Source organism: Pelodiscus sinensis, chromosome 3 (genome assembly GCF_049634645.1).
Source record: "Pelodiscus sinensis isolate JC-2024 chromosome 3, ASM4963464v1, whole genome shotgun sequence".
Classification (NCBI taxonomy): domain Eukaryota; kingdom Metazoa; phylum Chordata; order Testudines; family Trionychidae; genus Pelodiscus; species Pelodiscus sinensis.
In genome coordinates this window covers 22,907,000-22,926,688 of record NC_134713.1, presented here as the reverse complement: position 1 = coordinate 22,926,688, position 19,689 = coordinate 22,907,000, and the positions used below count along the sequence as shown (strand labels likewise).

The 19,689-nt window shown below is 44.1% G+C and overlaps 1 protein-coding gene across 1 annotated transcript in view; it reads left to right on the top strand.

Moving 5' to 3' along the window:
* Nucleotides 1–19,689, top strand: part of DDX1 (DEAD-box helicase 1) — a 46,415-nt gene that overhangs the window by 2,063 nt on the left and 24,663 nt on the right. The window contains exons 2-11 of the mRNA XM_075923471.1: nt 4,981–5,032; nt 8,158–8,221; nt 10,068–10,097; nt 10,344–10,440; nt 12,888–12,935; nt 16,420–16,503; nt 16,833–16,916; nt 17,579–17,655; nt 18,764–18,836; nt 18,936–19,012. Of these exons, the coding sequence (XP_075779586.1) occupies nt 4,981–5,032; nt 8,158–8,221; nt 10,068–10,097; nt 10,344–10,440; nt 12,888–12,935; nt 16,420–16,503; nt 16,833–16,916; nt 17,579–17,655; nt 18,764–18,836; nt 18,936–19,012 (686 nt within the window). The remainder of the gene's footprint in view (nt 1–4,980; nt 5,033–8,157; nt 8,222–10,067; nt 10,098–10,343; nt 10,441–12,887; nt 12,936–16,419; nt 16,504–16,832; nt 16,917–17,578; nt 17,656–18,763; nt 18,837–18,935; nt 19,013–19,689) is intronic.

The window sequence follows — 19,689 nt, the reverse complement described above, 5'->3', positions numbered from 1 at the left end:
GGCTGCTCCTTGCAAGGAGTTTGCACATATTTTTGAGCAGTTTGCATCAGAATTCTTTAAATCCCACATCACATTTTGTGTTGAAACAACTAGCTACCAGAAATTTGAGCAGGAAACTTGAAAACACAGCTAGAATTTTCAAACTGACAGCATTTTATTTAGCTGTTCAGGAAAATAGGATCAATTCTTTAAGGCTTCATCTTCATTGCCAGTTCTTCCTGCAGAAAATATGCTAATGAGTGACTCATTAGCAGGGCTTGCTGAGCTGTGGCGAGTCCCACTTGCCAGCCACACTGTCTGGCGTTCTGCGCATGCTCAGATCGTCCAAACCTGGCTCTTCCGGGATGTAATCTATTCGTCTATGGCGAGTAGATTACATAGATTGTCGAGCCCTGCTCATTAGCATAAATTATAATCTCATTAGCATATTTTCTGCCGTTTCTTTTTGCACTAGGGGTTTTTGTGCAAAAAGAAGCAGTGTAGTCATGGGGGTTTTTTTCTTCACAAAAAAAACTTTTTCTGCAAGATCGGTATACCTCCTTTTAGAGCATAAGGATCTTGCGGAAAAAGAGGTTTTTGTGCAAAAAGAAAACAGCCACACTGCTTGTTTCTGCACAAAAACCCCTAGCGCAAAAATGGCTGCAGCTCTGGGGCTGGGGTGGGTTGCTTGGGGCTGGTTCCAGCCCGGCTGGGTGCAGAAGGGCCCTGGGGAAGGGGCTTCCTGCCCCTGCACGCACCCTGTGGGAAGCAGCACGGCACAGCCCAAGTGCCGGCGTTGCATGGAGGTGGCAGCAGCTTGTGACCAGATGCCCTACCTCAGAACTGCAAAGCAGCTCCAGCCCTGCCTGCCTCCTCCCAGAGCAGGGAGCAGAGCTTGTAAGTGGGGAGTGTTAACCCCTTAGTTCCTGGGAGTCGCATGCTCAGGCTGGGCAGAGGTAGCCCCAGGGATACAGAGCCCAGTGAAGGGTCATGCTGCCAGCTCCACTTGCCTGGCTGCCCCTACATACCCATGCTGCACCCATGCCTCCCCTGCCATCTTGCTTGCCCTTCCAACAGGAAGCTGGAGGTTGTTCTCTAACAAATGCAAGGCTCCCCCTGCTGTGTATGTGGGGAGGGAGTAGGGTTGAGCTCCTGCTGCGCGTGCCACTCAAAATTGGTTCTCATGCCGCTTGAACTAGTCGATAGGTACCTGCATATTCCTACTTTGAAATGAGGAGGCGGAATGCGGAACTCTGAGTACAGCCTGGGGCCAGCGGGAAGTCCTGCTGACACTAGGCTGCATGCGGGTGCCTACTTTGAAATGCACAAGAGTTCCCAGCGGGGGCTCTTCTGCATTTCAAAGCCATGGAGCCCAGCTGGGCTCCATGCTACTCTGCATGCCTCTAGGATCCTGGGGAGTCCCCAGCTGACCCCAGGTTGCATGGCAACTGCCCCTCTTAAATGCGCCGAGGAGGCAATTTAAAAGGGTAGCCGTCTCTGGGGTTTCAAAGGGGCAGCTGCTGTGGAGCCTGTGATTAGCTGAGGACTTCCAGCTGACCCCGGGTTCCACGTGGCACTTCCCAGCTGATCCCAGGTTCCGGGAAAGTGCTGCATGGAACCTGGGGTCAGCTGGGGACTCCCCAGTTGATACCGGGTTCAAGGGAAATGTCCTGGGGAACCCGGGATCAATTGGAGATCCCCAGCTGACCCCAGGCTCCACAGCTGCCCCCTTTGAATCACACAGAGGCGACATTTTAAAGGGGCAGCCCGATGCACAGCTGATCCACGTGCAGCGGTCGCCTTGGGTTTCAAAGTGGCAGTGCCAGGGGGTCGCAAGCAACTTGGGGGCAGAGGGGGTCGCGGTATCACAAAGTTTGAGAACTCCTGGATTAGGGAACATAGAAGCATGGAACGGGAAGGAACCTCGAAAAGTCATCGAGTCCAGTCTCCTGCTCTCATGGCAGGCCCAAGCACCATCTAGACCACGGGAGGGCAAAAGCCACTCAGTAGGCTGGATCCGTCCAACTTCGGGCTTTAGTCCAGCCCCCATGGCTGTTCCAGGCCCCCCCTATAGTGTGTTGCCTGGGAGCGGAAGCTGCGCAAGCCCTTTCAACTGCTTCTATTTGAAGGGCCTATGCCTTCCTTGGGACTGTTGCCTGAAGCCCTTTAAATAGAAGCAGTTGAAAGGGCTCATATGTCTGGCTCCCAGGCAACATGCTAGCAGTGAGGCTGGGAGCAATGAGCCATTAAATAGCAGGAATTGAAATGGCTTGCAGCTCCCATCCCCAGCTAACGTGATGCCGGGTAGGCGCAAGCCCTTTCAACTCCTGCATTTTAAAGGCCCTGCCCCTTCCGGGTGACCTGCAACCACTTCAAAAATTTTTCAAGTAGCCCCTGCTCAAAAATTGCCTGCCCTGGTCTAGACCATCACTGACAGGTGTTTGTCTAACTTGCCAGTTATGGAAATTACACAATATCTGTAGGCTATTTATTACTTTCTTAACCACCTGGACAGTTTGGAAATTTTTCTAATGTCCAAACTAAACCTACCTTGCTCCAATGTAAGCCTGTTGCTTCTTGTCCTATTTACAGAAGTTAAGGAGAATATTTTTTTCTTTCTCTTACCTGTTACAAGCTTTTAGGTACTTGAAAACTATGTCATGTCCTTTTGGAGTCATTTTTCCAAACTGAACAAATCCAGTTGTTTCAGTCTTCCCTTGTATGTATTATTTTTCTAGACCATTAATCATTTTTATTGCTCTTCTCTGGACCTTTTCCAGTGTGTCCATGTTTTATGAAATATGATGCCCAGAACTGAACCAGGGGTGTGAATGTTTAACCAGTGGCTGCTGGACTAGCGCACCCCCCTCCCTCCCCCGGCTTGCAGGGGGCCTGCCATAGGCTGCTCTGGTGTCCCGGCTGCAGCAGCATCAGTCAGCAGTGGGCCCGGTCACCCTACAGGTGGGGCTGCTCCTACGGGGGGAGGGGGAGAGGAAGAAGAGGGCTACTCCAGCCCAGTGGTCGGGCCACCCTAACTTGCCCTCTCCTCTAATCGGTTAACTAAAAAAATGGCATGTTTAACCAATTAAACAGGATTTTACATCCCTAAACTGGACACAGTATTCCAGTTGAGACCTAATCAATGCAGAGTAGTGCAGAAGAAATATCTCTTTTGAGTATTGTAATCAAGACCTGTTAATACCACCCAGTGATGTTTTCTGCTTTTTTTTTTTTTTTTGCAACTCTCAAACAATTTTGACTCATTTGTAGCTTGTGATCCATTTTGACCCATACATCTCTTAGTGCAGTACCCCGTCCTAGAGAGTCACTTCCCAATTTGTGTGTGTACGGCTAACTGATTGTTCCTGCACTTTGCATTTATCCTTGTTGAATTTCATCCAGTATACTTCAGACTGTTTCTCCAGTTTGTCCATATCACTTTGAATTATAATCCTGTTCTCCCAATCTCTTGCAACCCCTCCCATTTTAGTATCCGTTGTAAACTTTATAAGTGTACTCTATTCCATTATTTAAATAGTTAATCAAGATATTGAACAGAACCTGTCCCAAAATTGAGTCCTGCAGAGCCCCACTTATTATGCTCTTCAAGCATTACTGTTAATTATTGATAACTACTCTCTGGGTACAGTTATCCAGTTAAGAAGTTGTGTACAATTATCCAAAAGGAAGTTTTTCTTCACTCCACCGCTTCCACTGGCAAGAAGTTCCAAAGGTTAAGACTACGACCATAACAGGGTGAAACAAAATCTAGATAGAGGGTAGGTCCATCAATGGCTATTAGTGAGGCTGGGTAGGAATGGTGTCTCTAGCCTCTGTTTGTCTGGAAATAGGTGAAAGGAGAGGGATCATGTGAGGATTGCCTGTTGTTGCCTTCTTCTGGGGTATCTGGTATTGGCCACTGTTGGCAGACATGATGGGCTAAATGGACCTTTGGTCTGATCCCATATGGCCGTTCTTATGTTCAGTTGTGCATCCACTTTACAATAGTCCCATCTAGGTTGGATTTCCCTAGTACATTAATGAGAAGGTCATGTAAGACTACCAAATGTTTTACTAAAGTCTAGTTATACCCTATCTACCACTTCTCTCTCCTCCACAAGACTTGTTTGTTATCCTATCAAAAAAGCTATCAGTTTCTTTGACATGATTTGTTCTTGACAAATCTGTGCTTATTATTTATCACCTTATCTTTTAGATTGTGGTGGGCAATCATTTTAGAAGGGGGGCCACTTTACAAATTTTTTGGAAGGGGCGGAGCGAGGATGCTTCATGTGCTCCCCTGCCCACAGACCCTGATTGGTTTGGGGGTGGGGAGCTCATGAAGTCTTTGCCCTCTGGCGCCTAGAGATACATGCCAGCTTTTCAGAGCAGCTGGCGGTTCCCTGTAGGTGCCGTGTGCCCCTAGTGCCTGGAGACTTCATGTGTTTCCCCCACCCCATGGCTAATCTTTGCCCCCTGTCCCCACCCTGCAAGGGATGCACTGCGCCTAGAGTGCATTGCTAGCTGTTCTGAACAGCTGGTGGTTTGCTCTAGGCATCATGCGCCCCTGGCGAGGAGAGGAGACTTTGTGCGCTCTCTCCTCTCCAGGTCTCGGTTGGCCTAGGAATAGGGGAGCAGCAGAGCAGCCACGAGCCTGGTTTGGTGGGCTGGATCCAGCCCACAGCAGCTCTCCTGCCTATCCCTGTTCTAGATGTTTGCAAATGGATTCCTTAAATTTTCTCTATTATCTTTCCTGGTACAGAAGTTGTGTTCCCTCCCTCTGGGGCATCTGGTATTGGCCACTGTTGGCAGACAGGATACTGGGCTAGATGGACTTTGGTCTGACCCAGTATGGCCATTCTTATGTAAGCTAACATTCATAACAAGTTTTAATTCATGCAGAACTTTTTGGTGCTTAAAAAGAAGAGAAGCATTGGCATTTGAAAAGAATGTTATAAGACTTATGTTGAGATATCTAATGCTTTTGTTTGTTTCTGATAGAGATGGGGGTTATGCCAGAGATAGCTCAAGCTGTGGAGGAGATGGACTGGCTGTAAGTATGAGTACTTAGATATCAAGTAAGCTAGAGATAATCCTCAAAATTTTGTGTGTCTTTCAGTGGCATATAATTGAGTTTCTGAAATACATCTCTTGTATTCTGAACTACATTTTCCTGGTGTAGCTTGGTTCTTTAACTCATTTGTTTTTTCATTTAAATTATTACTCTGGGGCATGGTGAGGATGAGGGTTCAATATACAGGCTGCCCCCGAGATAGAGGACTACCCAGAGATAGAGGACTACTCCAGCTCTTTGTCACCGCAGCAGCTTGGGGCAGGTGAGAAGTGCCTCTCCATGACTGCTGCCGCTCTCGCAGGCACAGCTGGGAGAGGGAAACATGTCCCTTGTACGGGGGAGAGACACACACTTTCTCAAATACATAGTAGATAGCTGTCCCTTTCTGCATCCCTGTCTCCAGCTGAACCAATGAGGTTATAGCTGTCAGGGTCTCCATCTCTGCTCCCCTGTGGTCATTACACAGTATAACTCTCCCAGCTTTCCATCCTGTATCCTTTCCTGCCCCCATGTGGTTATTAAATAGCAGAACCCTCTTTTTCTGTTGAATGAGAAACAATCCTATTTCAGGCACGTGACATTTTCTTGGCACAATCTTGCTTTAAGTTATGAGAAGATGAGGCTGCATACCAAGTTTGGTGGTCCTCTCTCCTACTGTTACGTGGATTTCTTGGGGGGGAAAAAAAAGACACACAACTCTCTCAAATATATAGTAGATAACTGAAAAGTCTGCTAAATGTAATTGCAGAGCGGATACTAGCTGGGTTGGGGAAGGTCTTGATTGCAGCCAATATTTTGATGCCTTTTGTCTACAAAAAGCTTGCTTGTTTGTTTCTCCTTATTTTCCTTGTACTTATGGTGAGCTTATTGATCCAGATAACACTATATCTTCATCACTACGATTAGTAGTTTTCAAACTGGGTTTAGTGGACCTCAGATGTTATGCAGGTTATTTGCTTGGGTCTCATTCTGCTTCAGGATGTAAAAGAGAAGTCAAATACTTGACTTATCAGGCAATCAAGTCAACTACTTATATTACTTCTCTTCCCGCTGCTGGCTCCCCCCCTCACTGCCGCTGATATAGAGCCAGAGCCAGTGCTGTGGAGAGTAGGAGCCGATGCTGTGGAGAGCCGGCTTAAAAGCCAGTTCCTTCCAGTGCCGTCTTTGCTGCAATCCCAGCTCACACCAAGTCCTTGACCTACTCCCTCTGCGGCTCTGCTGTTTAAATGTAGTAGGAGCTGGACTGCCTGAATGCCTGGCTCCTCCTACATTTAAACTGCAGAGCTGCAGCAGCCCCTTATCAACTAATCATGTACTCAATAGAAATTGTATCGAGTACATGATCAGTCATTTACTTGATACTTAACCTTAATTCTGCTGCCATTGAAATGGATGTTTGCATAATTGTGGCTTCTCCCTGTTTCCAGCTCGTAGCTCAGTTTTCCGGTCACTGAGCTGATCACTTATATGTTTAATTTTGAGATCTGATTTGAATCACGGTTCAGAATTTTAATGGAGTTTCTTTAGAATACATTTCTACCTGTGTGGACAAAATTCCTACATTAGAGGTTTGAACAGTTCAGGACACAAACTAAACTGGCTAATTTTAACTCTTTTTGTGGATGTAAATTGTCTTCCTGTAAACTGATATGGAAGGGGATTGACACTTTACTCTGTTAGGGTATGTCTACACTACAGCACTAATTCGAACTAACTTAATTCGAACTTAGTTAATGCAAACTAGTGCATCTAGACCTAAAAACTAGTTCGAATTAGCATTTTGCTAATTCGAACTAGCATGTCCACATTGAGTGGACCCTGAACCGAGGTTAAGGATGGCTGGAAGCAGTGCCGGCAGGGCATCAGATTAGGACTTAGAGCATGGAGCTGCTGTCTCAGGCTAGCCAAGGGCTGTGCTTAAAGGGACCTTAGAAAAGACGAGACTTAGGGGGGATATGATAGAGGTCTATAAAATCATGAGTGGTGAGGAGAGGGTGCATAAAGAAAAGTTCTTCATTAGTTCCCATAATAGAGGGACTAGAGGACACCAAATGAAATGAATGGGTAGCAGGCTTCAAACTAATAACAGAAAGTTCTTCTTCACAAAGCAAATAGTCAACCTGTGGAACTCCTTGCCACATGAGGCTGTGAAGGCTAGAACTAGAACAGAGTTTAAAGAGAAGTTAGATAAAGTCATGGTGGTTGGGTCCATGGAGTGCTATTAGCCAGGGGGTAGAAATGGTGTCCCTGGCCTCTGTTTGTGGAAGGCTGAAGATGGATGGCACGAGACAAATGGCTTCGTAATTGTCTTTGGTCCATCCCCTCCAGGGTACCTAGTGTGGGCCGCTGTTGGCAGACAGGCTACTGGGCTAGAGGGACCTTTGGTCTGACCCAGTATGGCCATTCTTATGTTTTTATGTTCTAAGCTCAGGGTCAGGGGGTCTCACTGGACCACCTTGATTTTCATGCAAACCTGCTCCTGGGTGGCCAGGCTGGCAGCTCTCCTGCCCTAGACGGCAACTTTCCTGTGCCTAGTGTGGAGGTCGTGGATGAGGTCCACGATGTCCATACTAGACCAGGTGGGAGCCCGCCTCTTGCGGCCCTGGGCAGGCTCTTGGGAGCTGCCAGCCTGGTCCCGGGAAGAGGCGGAGGGCTGGGTGTCAGCAGGTGGCTGTCTCGTGCTGTGCCAGGTGCAGGGTCTGCTGGCTGGGTGCTGGCAGGCTTGCACCTGGCACGGGCACCGTAGCCAGACTGTGCCCCTTTAAGAGCTCCGGGGCCAGGAGGGGGGGCAGACAAGTTTCTCTGGTGGTGCCCAGAGTGGCCACCAGGGCAAGCTGGGAAGGGCTAGTCTCCCACTAGTTTGAATTAAGTGGCTACACAGCCCTTAATTCGAACTACTTAATTGGAACTAGGCGTTAGTCCTCGTAGAATGAGGTTTACCTAGTTTGAATTAAGTGCTCTGCTAGTTCGAATTAAGTTTGAACTAGCGGTTTGTATGTGTAGTGCCTATGAAAGTTAATTCAAACTAACGTCTGTTAGTTCGAATTAACTTTGTGGTGTAAACATACCCTTAGCTCTTGTGTTTTACATGTAGGGTTTTGTAGTCTTCCCACAGATATTCAAGCTGAGTCTATCCCATTGATTCTAGGAGGTGGCGATGTGCTTATGGTAAGTAAAAATGTTTGCATATAAGTAAAATTCATGGCCTTAGCATTTTACATGTACAGTGGAGGGTTCACTTACATTATTTGGTAAGTAAGAACTGACAAACTAATTTGGAATATATTAAGCGAAAGCTTATTTACAATATGCATTTAATCTTTATCAGGAGGTATAATTGAATATGCCATTTACTCAAAAAATCACTTTTTTTTTAAAATATATCATGGATTGTATTGCAACACATCTGTGTAAAATAGCATTTAATTTAGGACTGCAAATTAATGACAGCTATCAAGTGGTTTTAACACACAATTAACTAGATTAAAAATAATCATGACTGATTGTGGTTTTAATCACACTAAACTGAACATCGCTTTAAATATATTTTGGGAAATTTTTCTACATGTATTGATTTAAATTACAACATATTACAAAATACGGTGCTCACTTCATATTTTTGATTACAAGAGTTTGCACTGTTAAATAAAGTAGTAGCATTTTTAATTCACATAATATAAGTATTGTAGTGCAGCAGTTCTCAATCTGGGTAGAGACCCCAAAGTGGGTTGTGGCCCTATTTTAATGGGGTCGCCAAGGTTGACTTAGACTTATTTGTAACTTATATAAAACTCTTGGATTTAGGCTTCAGTCTGGCAGGGCTTGGGTAGGCTCAGGCTTTTATTTCTCAATACCAGGAGAAGAAACCACTTTCAGAAAGGGCTCGTGTTGCACTGAAGTTTGAGGAAACCCAGCTGTAATTCAATCTCTTCGTCATAAAAGTGCAATTTATAAATGTAGAATTATACTTTCATGTAACTCTTCACAAAAATAAAACCTCAAACAATGTAATACCTTTAAACAATGTAAAACTTTAGAGCTTACAGGTCAACTCAATCCTACTTCAGCCAGTAGGTAAGACAGACAAGCTTGTTTACATTTGTGGGCAATAATACTGCCAACTTATTTACATTAGAAGACATAATGGTGTACTCAAAAACACTAATGTTTTCAGAGCTTTACATTTAATGGCGAAACAAAAGCAATAATAATGGTATCAGCCCTTTTAAATTTAATATCCTCTAAAGGACACAAAATATGGATTAATTGAAAATAACATATGTCCTCTTTTAATACACCACTATTTGGGGTATTTTTTTTTCTTGGGCTCTTAATTTTTTGTACTTTAAGCATTCCATCCCACCTTTAAACTAGTTAAAATGAAGATTAAACTCTAAATTTAAGCTGTGTCAATCTAGTTATGCAAAAGTGGAGTACTTTCTCACAAGCAGTATTGTTTGTCCTCCCAATCTGCACAGTTCCTCATAAGGATCTTTAATAATACTGCATTACACACACGTAGTGGCTTTCATCCTAAAGGGCACCAAACCACTTCACAAATTACATGCATGCAGTACAACAGCATTGAGCAACAGACACTTTGAGTGGTGAATGTCAGAAAAATAGTACATAGCAGATGGCATTATAGTGAGGAGGAGAGCAATTAAACAGCTGCATTTAGGGGAGTTGTCTTATGGATTACTTTATCAGGTATTGTAAGGCCTTTTATTGAGAACAGTTCCATCATAACCAGATCAATACATAATTTTTCTTTTACCAAACGAATATCCACTTGTCAGCAGTTCTATAATCAAGGAAGAGAATTGATTATAATCAACTGGAAATGTTACTGACTAGATCTAATTTATCTGGAAGCACATAACTAATACTGATGTGTACTATAGAAAACTTAAAAATGGTGAAGGCATAAGTTTAAGGGAATAGATTTCACATTTGTAAGTAAATGGTATACATGTATTATTTAGTATCTGAAAAACTGTTTTCCTCCTCACAGGCTGCAGAAACTGGGAGTGGAAAGACTGGTGTAAGTAAACAAGCTTAATTAGAGTATTTAGACTAATACAATTCAGATATGCTAGCTGTGTCTTGTCTTGGAGTGTTTGTTTTCCTAAGAATTAAACATTTCTATTAACAAATAAAATGGTTTAAAACTAGACTTGCTTCGATTTTTAAATACAAGGATTGGAAGAACATATTTATTATATGCATAATGTATCTTTTCTGGCTTAACATTTTATGTGTTGAGTATTAAAAGATCTTTGCTTTTTAGGCTTTCAGTATCCCAGTTATCCAGATTGTTTATGAAACTCTTAAGGACCAGCAGGAAGGCAAAATGGGGAAAACAACCATCAAAACTGGTGGGGCAGGTAACTGTTGCTTAACTCCATAATTCTTGTGGCATTTGAACTGTTGTCAAAACTGAATATAAATCATTCTGTTTGTCACGTTTTTGTTAGATGACAACTATTTTTTTTTAAAAAATGGCATTTGGGTATTTATTCAACCAAGACCTATTTATACTGTTATACAAAATGTGTCAGAAATCCCCAGGAGTGAGATTTGCAGGGGTGACTTCAGAGCTCTCGCTGTGTTTGTTGCAACAGTTTTCAATCTCCAATTACAACTTGAGCCCCAGTTGCTCTAGGTGTAGTTCAAGTGCATTGCGGAAAACACGGGACTCCTGAAATAACTTGGTCTAAGAATCAAGCCACTTCAATGAACATGGAAAGGACTTGTAGACCCAATTGCCATGGAATTTTGTTGTTAAACTTATTCTTAATGGCCAACTTACACTTGCAAAATACAAGATCCCTTTACATTGTACTATATGTACATTCTGAATATACAGGCAGTCCCCGAGTTACACGGATCCGACTTATGTCGGATCCGCAGTTACAAACGGGGATTTTCTCGCCCCGGAGGACGCGAGCGGTGGGATGCCCAGATGCGCCGCGGTCCCGCCGCCCGCGTCCTCGAGGGCGAGAAAAGCTGCTCCGCGTCTCCCTGGTCTGCTGGAGGGGAGGCCCCCCCCCCCCCCCCCAGCAGACCAGGGAGACGTGGAGCAAAGCCGCGGAGCACGCGGGCAGCGGGAAAGCCCAGACGCGCCGCGGCTGTCCCACTGCCGGAATCCTCCGAGGCTTTGCTTCCCCCCAGCCTTCCCCCCTCAACCACCCCCCCCAGCAGACCAGGGAGACGCAGAGCAAAGCCACGGAGGACGCGGGCGGAACCGCGGCGCGTGTCGGCGGTCTCGCCACCGCGTCTCCCTGGTCTGCTGGGGGGTGGGGGAGCGCAGCTAGTGCGCCTCTCCTCCCCCCCCCCCCCCAGCAGACCAGGCTTTTCTCGACGACGACGCCTCGGGTAGAGCAGCTGGGGCGCTGCCGGGTTGGTCCTGCAGCGCCGCTCTTCGGCGCTACTGGACCAACCCGGCAGCACCCCAGCTGCTCTGCCCCAGGCTTCCTGGAATCAGCCGCTGATCAGTTTCAGCAGCGGCTTACTTGGGAACACCTGGGGTAGAGCAGCTGGGGTGCTGCCGGGTTGATCCCCGCAGCGCTGAGGTGCGGCGCTGCGGGGACCTACCCAGCAGCGCCCCAGCTGCTCTGTCCCAGGCGTCCAAATTCAGCCGCTGTTGAAACTGATCAGTGGCTGATTCCAGGAAGCCCGGGGCAGAGCAACTCTGCCTCGGGCTTCCTGTAGTCAGCCGCTGGTCAGTTTCAGCAGCGGCTGAATCTGGACGCCAGTTCCGACTTACATACAGATTCAACTTAAGAACAAACCTACAGTCCCTATCTTGTACGTAACCCGGGGACTGCCTGTAGTCAGAAACTTGATGTTATAGTTGTCTTTGAACAATACATTAGAATATTCTACTCAGTGATATTTTCTTTAGACAGTGAAAGCTATTTGAAAAGTAACTACTTAGCATATACAGCAACAGCATACAGAAAATATTCTGAAAACAAGGAATTTTGAATTGCCAAAGTCATGATAAAGCCAGAAGGGTTGCAAGATCTGTGCCTAACAGTTCAAGAACTTGCTGTCTAAATTGAAATGTAGTAAGTAGGGATGTAATCAAGAAGTCGACCATTTGACTACCCGATAAGCATAAGCTTATTGGGTACTCGAGTAGAATACTCAACTACTCACCTCCTCCGTGCCCCCCACCCCCCACCAGCTTTGTTTCCGTAGTGCCACTTTCTTTTCTCCCTCCCGCTGCCTCCCCCACTTCTGTTATAGGCAGAGCGTATGGGGGATAGAGAATAGGGGAGGTTGCTGCATAGCATTCTCTGCCCATGGCGGGCCAAAACTCACTGCGGGCAGAGATTGCTCCTGCAGGAGCCCCTGTCTGTGGGAGTCCCAGCGGAGAGATGGGGGTGGGGGACCCCCACAGCCTGGACTGGTCTTGGGCAGGGGCTGCTGGACCCGGAGAGAGCCAGGACCGAGCAGTCCTGGCTTGCGCTGGTCCGGGACTGCTGAACCTCTGCATTGTAAATGTAGTAAGAGTTCCTGAGCTCTTACTACGTTTAAAATGCAGAGCCGCAGCGTGGGTGGGTACTGGAGCTGGCGCAAACCAGGACTGAGTATTCCCGGCTCGAGCTACCCCTGTTGTGGCTCTGAAGAGCAGCCCCCTTATCAACTAATCATGTATTCGATACAAATTGTATCAGTTAAACGATCAGTTATATAACCACTCTTAGCATCCTTAGTAATAAGGCCGTGTAACAAAATCCCATTGACTTAAGAATTTGCAAGGTGTAAATACTTAATGCTAGCTGTACTGACTGACTTCTTCTGATGTGGTCATTATTTTTAATAGTGCTTAACAAATGGCAGATGAACCCATATGATAGAGGATCAGCTTTTGGTAAGTGCTCATCTTAGTGCTGTGTAACAAATATTATTAAATTGTAATATGCAGTTAGTAAATATGGGTATATGCTCCCGCTCCCTCTCCCTCTCTGCCTGCAAAATAAACAGCCTAGGCCTTCATCTTTCCCCAGTGATTTCACTCACCTACTTTAAGGGCTCCAGGTTTCTGACCAAAATCTATAATTGTTGGGTATCAGCTGTAGGACTTGTTCTGGGGTGGAGTGGAGGCATGTTTCTGAGTATTGTGTAGGGGTTTTATTTATTTCTGCTGTTCCTTTAAGAATGTTAAAAGTAAGTTTGACTGTTTTTTATAGACTCCTTATTCTGATTGAGAAAGAGAGCAGGTAGGATGTGGTCCATGGGAAAACTTTCAAAATATACGATTTGATCTTTAGTACTTCTTTTTTGAACTAGGCTGTAAAAGAGTAGTCGAGTCAACTACTTGCATTCCCTCCTCCCCCTTGCTGCCTCTATAACAGGGGAAAGCAGGAGCCGGTGTTTTGGGGGGGTTGGCTTAAAAGCCTGTTCTCTTCCCCCCCCCCCCCCAGTGCAGGGGGGGGCGGGCAGGGGAGGAAGAGCAGTGGTTTGGACCCTGTGCAAGCTAGGACTGCAGCACTCCTGGCTTGCACCAGGTTCTGGACTTACTTCCACTGTGGCTCTGCTGTTGAAATGCAGCAGGAGCCAGACAGCCTGCGTGCTTGGCTCCTACTACATTTAAATGGCAGAGCCGCACCAACCCCTTAACGACTAATCATGTACTTGATACAGTTATTAGAGGTTTGGAATTGTGCTTAGAATTTTTTTTAAGTTTTGTCCAAGAGAAGGTTGAGATGTGGTTAATCTAAAGTGCCTGATTTCTGATAGCAAATGTTTATCGTTCTGTAATCTGGTTTTAAAAAGAAATAGTAGCATACAGTAAAACTCCAATAGTCCGGCATCCAATTGTTCGGCACTCCCGATACTCCGGCATCAAAATGCCAGGTGCTCCTGACCAGCTGATTAAAAAAGCCCACTGCTCAGTACAGGTGCTGGCTGTAACCAGACAGAGCATAAGGTGTGGGGCGGGGGAGTGGGATCGTGTTACAGTATGGAGAATACCATTTTGCTTCAGGAAAGGGGAGGGGAGGAGGAGGAGGATCAGGTTACAGCACGGGGAGGGGAGGGGAGGGGAGGGGAGGGGAGGGGAGGGGAGGGGAGGGGAGGGGAGGGGAGGGGAGGGGAGAGGGAGGGAGATTGTGTCCTGGCCAGCTGTTAAGCCGTGCTGCTTTACTGGACCTTCCGATTCTCTGGCAAATCTAGTAATCCGGCACCACCTAGGTCCAAAAGGTGCCAGATTATTGTAAATCTACTGGAATAACTTTTAGTGCTTGGAAGATTATAGACCGATTCAGACTAGAAATAAGGTGAAAAATGTTAACAATGAGTAATTAACCATTGCTACAACTTGTCTAAGAGTATGGTGAATTCTCCAGTATTTAAATGTTTTTTTTTTTTGTCAATCTAGGGCCTGGTCTACACTAGCAAATTAAGTTGCTTTAACTAATTGCTCAGAAGTGTGAAATGTCCCTCAGGAGTGGGAATCTAGTTAAGCTGGCCTAACCCCATGGAGATAAGCACAAGGTTGATGAAATAATTCTTTCTAACTATCATTCTCAAGGAGGTGGATCTACCCCGACAAGAGAATCTCTCCCATTGGCTGCTGCAGCGCTTATGTAGCATCTTAAGTGTAGTAGACATACTTTGGATATCTTTCTACATAACTTACTCTGTAGTTCAAACAGAAAATTATGGGTTTAATATGGAGACGACTAGGTGAATATCTTTGGTGTCTGTTATGTCAGAGATGAGACAAGAGCATTATAATGGTGCATTCTGGTGTTTAAAAAAAATCTATAAATTACTCTTCTTAAAATTGAAGTTCAAAGGAATGATCGCATGTGCTATAGCCAGGAGCATTTCTCCATATGAGATCTTTGTAAAAGGCTGAATCAAGTTTCCATTTTAATTGCAGTTTCTTTAGGTTGCTAATCTGCTGTGTTTCAGCAGTGTTAAGTGCTATAACTTTTTATAAAGCAGTATAAATGTAGGATGTAAACTCTTCAGTCTGACACTTGACTTCTGTATTGATTTTGTCCATTGCCAACTTAGCTCCTTTTGATCTAGGTCAAGTTTCAATTTTTTTTTCCTTCATGCTATGCTTGTTGCAGGGCTGACATTTGTCTTTGCTAAGTGAATGTATAATTCTGTGTGCGAGGGTTCACGTATTCTGCGCAAGCATAGATAAAACCGACAAGAGAATTCTTACAGAATTCATGTTAATAAAGATTCAGACAAGTTGTGATGACTGTTTGTTTTCTTAACAGTTGCAATATAGGGCACCCTAAAACCATCAGGCCCCTAATGATTTTTATATAGGTTGGACCTCCCTGGTCCAGCCCACCCTCAGGACCTGAGCTGTCCTGAACCAAGGAGTTTGCCAGACCAGGGGAGGTTAGTGCTCCCCTGCTGGCTGTACCGCTCCCAGGCTTCGGCATGCTGCTGCCCAAGGGTCTCCCAAGATTCCCAGTGGGACCCTTGGCTGCTGCCAGTCCTGCTGCCAGAGAGTGTTCCCTAGGTTCCTGACTGGGGCCACCTGGCCACCAGCGGTCCTGCTACGCTAGGGGTTCTCCAGCCAGGATCACCCCACTGCCCTTGGGGATTCTGGCCACCCACCTCCACCAGCTCTGCTTCAGCTGGGGGGCTCCCCAGTCACCCTGGCCTCGCTGTCACTGGGGGTTTCTCGGAGTTCCTGGCCAGGGCCGCCCAGCTGCTGACAGCTCCGCTACAAACTGGGTTTCCCCAGTTAGGGCTGGGACTTCTCCTTTACATGGCCGAACTAATGCTGGAGGGTTCCCCGGATAGGGTGGGAGCTCCCAGCCACTGCGTGGCCCCACTAATGCCAGGGGTTCCCCAGCCAGGGATAGGGCTCCCCAGCCACCTTGCTTTGCTAATGGGGGTTCTCTGGCCAGGGCAGAGAGAGCTCCCCAGATACCACCTGTCCCAGACAGGGTTCCTCAACCCCTGCATTTCTCCCACCTCCGGCGCTCTTTGGTTCAGCAACATCTATGGCCCTGCCCGACCACGGATGTTGCCGGATCAGAAAGTCCTGGATTTGGTAGGTTCAACCTGTACAACATACTTGGAGTTGTGTGCCACACTTGCTGTTCCTGTTCACATCTGAAAATGACTGCAATAATATGGTGGTTAATGTCTAGTTAATACAAAATATCATTGAATTATGGTGATCTTTCAAATGATGGATAGGAAGTTGGTCAATATTTAGTGACTTTTTTTCATTGGGAAGGAATAGAGAATAAATTAAATTAGATTTAATTTGGGGGCAGAATTGCTTTTCAGATCTCTGGTCTTGCCTCTAGAGAAGAAACATGTATGAGAGCTACTCTGAAATGTTTAAATTCTCATTGTTTTGTCTTGTTCAGCAATTGGATCAGATGGTCTGTGTTGCCAAAGCAGAGAGATAAAGGAATGGCATGGATGCAGAGCAACTAAAGGAGTGACTAAAGGTAGCTATAAAATGATGATTATTTTCAAAAGATATACTTAAAAGTTGCTGAATCGTGAATAACTTTGATTTTCTATCATGTCAGCTAACCTCAGGATAAGTTGGTTGCCTTCAAAATAGCCACTCTGGATCTGGGCAAAGTTACGCTGGCCTATGGTTTTTATATTGGTGGGAGACTTTCAGAAGAAATGTACTTTTGCATATTCAAGTCTAGTTTTTAATTATCGTACAGAACACGTCTTCAATCTTTCTCTTGAAAAAACCAAACTGATCTGGCTTCATGAAACTGAAATGTAAATGTTGTAAATTTTTTTTTTTTTCTTTTTAAAGGAAAATATTACTATGAAGTATCCTGTCATGACCAGGGCTTGTGCAGAATTGGGTGGTCCACTATGCAGGCTTCACTGGATTTGGGTGAGTTTTTTTTTTCATAAAATACAAAATTCTGAAGTTCATCTAGTCTACATGACACAGAGGGCAGCTAATCTCCTGCTCCAGTCTTCCTTTTTAATTCTCAAAATTAAATTGTGGTTGAGCAAAAAAAAAAAAAAAAAGGCACCGGGAACATTTTGTTGCGTCCCCTTTAATGTAAAGTGCCAATCCGCTCCCATGCCACTTCCCCTGCCCCCATCGGGCGCTGAGGCAGGAAAACAAAACGGGTTTTGCACTTGCACACCGCTTTTGTAGAGAACAAACAGAGGAGGGCATTAATGGGGCTTATAGAGGGGACATCAGTAGGATTGCAGAGGAGAGAGAGAGTGAGGCCATGGGGATGTGGCTGTTTTTACCCAAATGCTTCTAAAGAGGTAGGAAGAGATCTGACTGCAAAGGGGATACACAGGTTCTTTGTTTCTGTTTCCATAATTTATTAAAATGTAGATGAAGAGTTAACATGCGTCTAACAGATGGTGTTTGAGAGTGTACTAAAGCAATGAAAATTATTTTAGAGCAAGTGTTGTTCCCTTGCATAATGGAAATCCAAAGAGTTGACTGACATGGTTTGAGATGGTACTCAGAAAGGATCTGTGACTTACAACCTGAACAATAACGATTATATTGTTTAACTTGTGTTTTAGGCACTGACAAATTTGGCTTTGGCTATGGTGGAACTGGAAAGAAGTCACATAACAAACAGTTTGATAGTTATGGTGAGGTAAGTTTCAATCAGTAAGTGGCTAGAACTGTTTAACAGGAATGGTATTAGGTTTTAGAAATTAAATAACCATGTCATACTATATCTGTAATTGATTTAAAAGCCAGGCATTGAATTGAACAAAGATTTCAGATGTGGGCTATATTTACCCAAATGTATTGACCGAACAGGCTTGCATCTTAATACTTGCAGCTATATACAGGTGAAGAAATAGTCTCCTATCCTGGACTTATTTCTGGGACTTCTCTTTTTCCACTGGCCTCAACAACTGACCTGCTTATGGGTTTTTAAGAAACACTATGATGGGAACTTTGTATTGCATTGACCAATAGTTAAGAAGTTTTTCACATTGCAGTAAGTAAAGCAATAAGGCAATCTTTATCACACTGTACCTGTATAGTGAAGTCAGTCAGACCTCTAACCCTTTTGCAGCTTAGCTGTTCAGTGGGGAATTGGATTTTTTCCCATTAAAACTGCTTTTGCCTCTTCTGTTTTGCTTATTTTGAAATTGCAGTTAACTTCTGAAGTTTGTATGTTTATATGAAATCCTCTTATGCAACTTTTATGAATTCAAAGAGCTTAACAGTCTTAATAATTTACTTCTAAAATTATTGGTGAACTGTCCACAGCTTTTTTTTTAAATACACATAAAAATATGCTTTCTAAACTTGAAATGGTTTATAGTAACCCAGGCATTATTGAAGGTGTTACATCAAATATCTTTTGAAAAATGTCCAGTGCCATTTCTTGTTTGTACCTGTATTTAATCTCTTATAAATTGTCATAGAAGTAGGCTTGTATGATGTTTGTCATAAACTGAGGTTAAGATGATGTAATCTATATTTGATGGACTTTAAGTCCATCATACCTGAATGTGTGATTCAAAATACATTTTTGGTTTTATGCACAAATTATGTGAAATCAAACTTTCTTGTAACAAAGTATGTAACAATACCAATTCTGTCTATTCTAACACACTTAGTTTCAAGACAAAAATGTGCTGTTCAGAGAAGAGTTTTTAAATCAAATTGAAAACTATATCTGCTGCTTTTGAAGCTGTTGATTAGATAAACTACATGCTCTGTTCCCAATCTGCCTTCCATTGTAGGAATTCACTATGCATGATACAGTTGGATGCTATCTAGATGTAGACAAAGGACAAATTAAGTTCTCTAAAAATGGTAAGTTCTGACTTCAGATTTTTCTTAAAAAAAAAAAAAACTAATTTCACTCTAATTGGCTTTTTTTTTATTTTTATTTTTTATTTATTGCATTCTCAGGGAAAGACCTTGGCCTTGCATTTGAAATCCCACCACATATAAAAAGCCAAGCACTTTTTGCATCCTGTGTTCTGAAGGTAACTTATGAATCTGTTACAGTTTTTTTTTAATCCTATTCTGTAACTACTTTTATATGAAATTGTATTCATCCTTGCCTCAGTTACTATCTCCACCTCATTGGCCATCCTGCCCCTTGAATCTTTACTCTAGCAATGATCGTCTGCTGAAAAAGTTGTCCTCTTGTAGAAATGGAGTACTACGTGGAAGGGTTAGGCTTTTAATTTTTCTCAGTTGAGAATGTGCTTTATTTATTTATTTCTTTGGTAAATAAAAGCAAACTTGTATTAATCGTTTAACTTTCATGTTGCAAAATTGAGTGTCTCAGTATTTGTCCGCCTATCCTGTAACGGTTCAGTTTTTTAAGTTAAAAGAATAGCCAGAAGTGCCTGTGTTTAATGTGGGTGAGAATTTGACAAGGAATCTTAACTTTTTTCATTTAAATTCTCAATCCTTATCTTACAATGGTGCATTAGTGTAACCTTCTCCAATTGTTGTGACTTTATTTAATAATCGATTAAAGTTTTTATATGATGTCTGTCAAATGTATTAAGTCCTTTCTAATGGAACTTTTTGGGGTAGTTAAAGACTTAAAGATGTGATTCAGTCTGCGGTTTAAAAGGCAGTACTACTCAATAAATTGGATATGGAAAAATATTGATATTCACAAGGTGCCTACCTCCCTAGTTTTAAAATT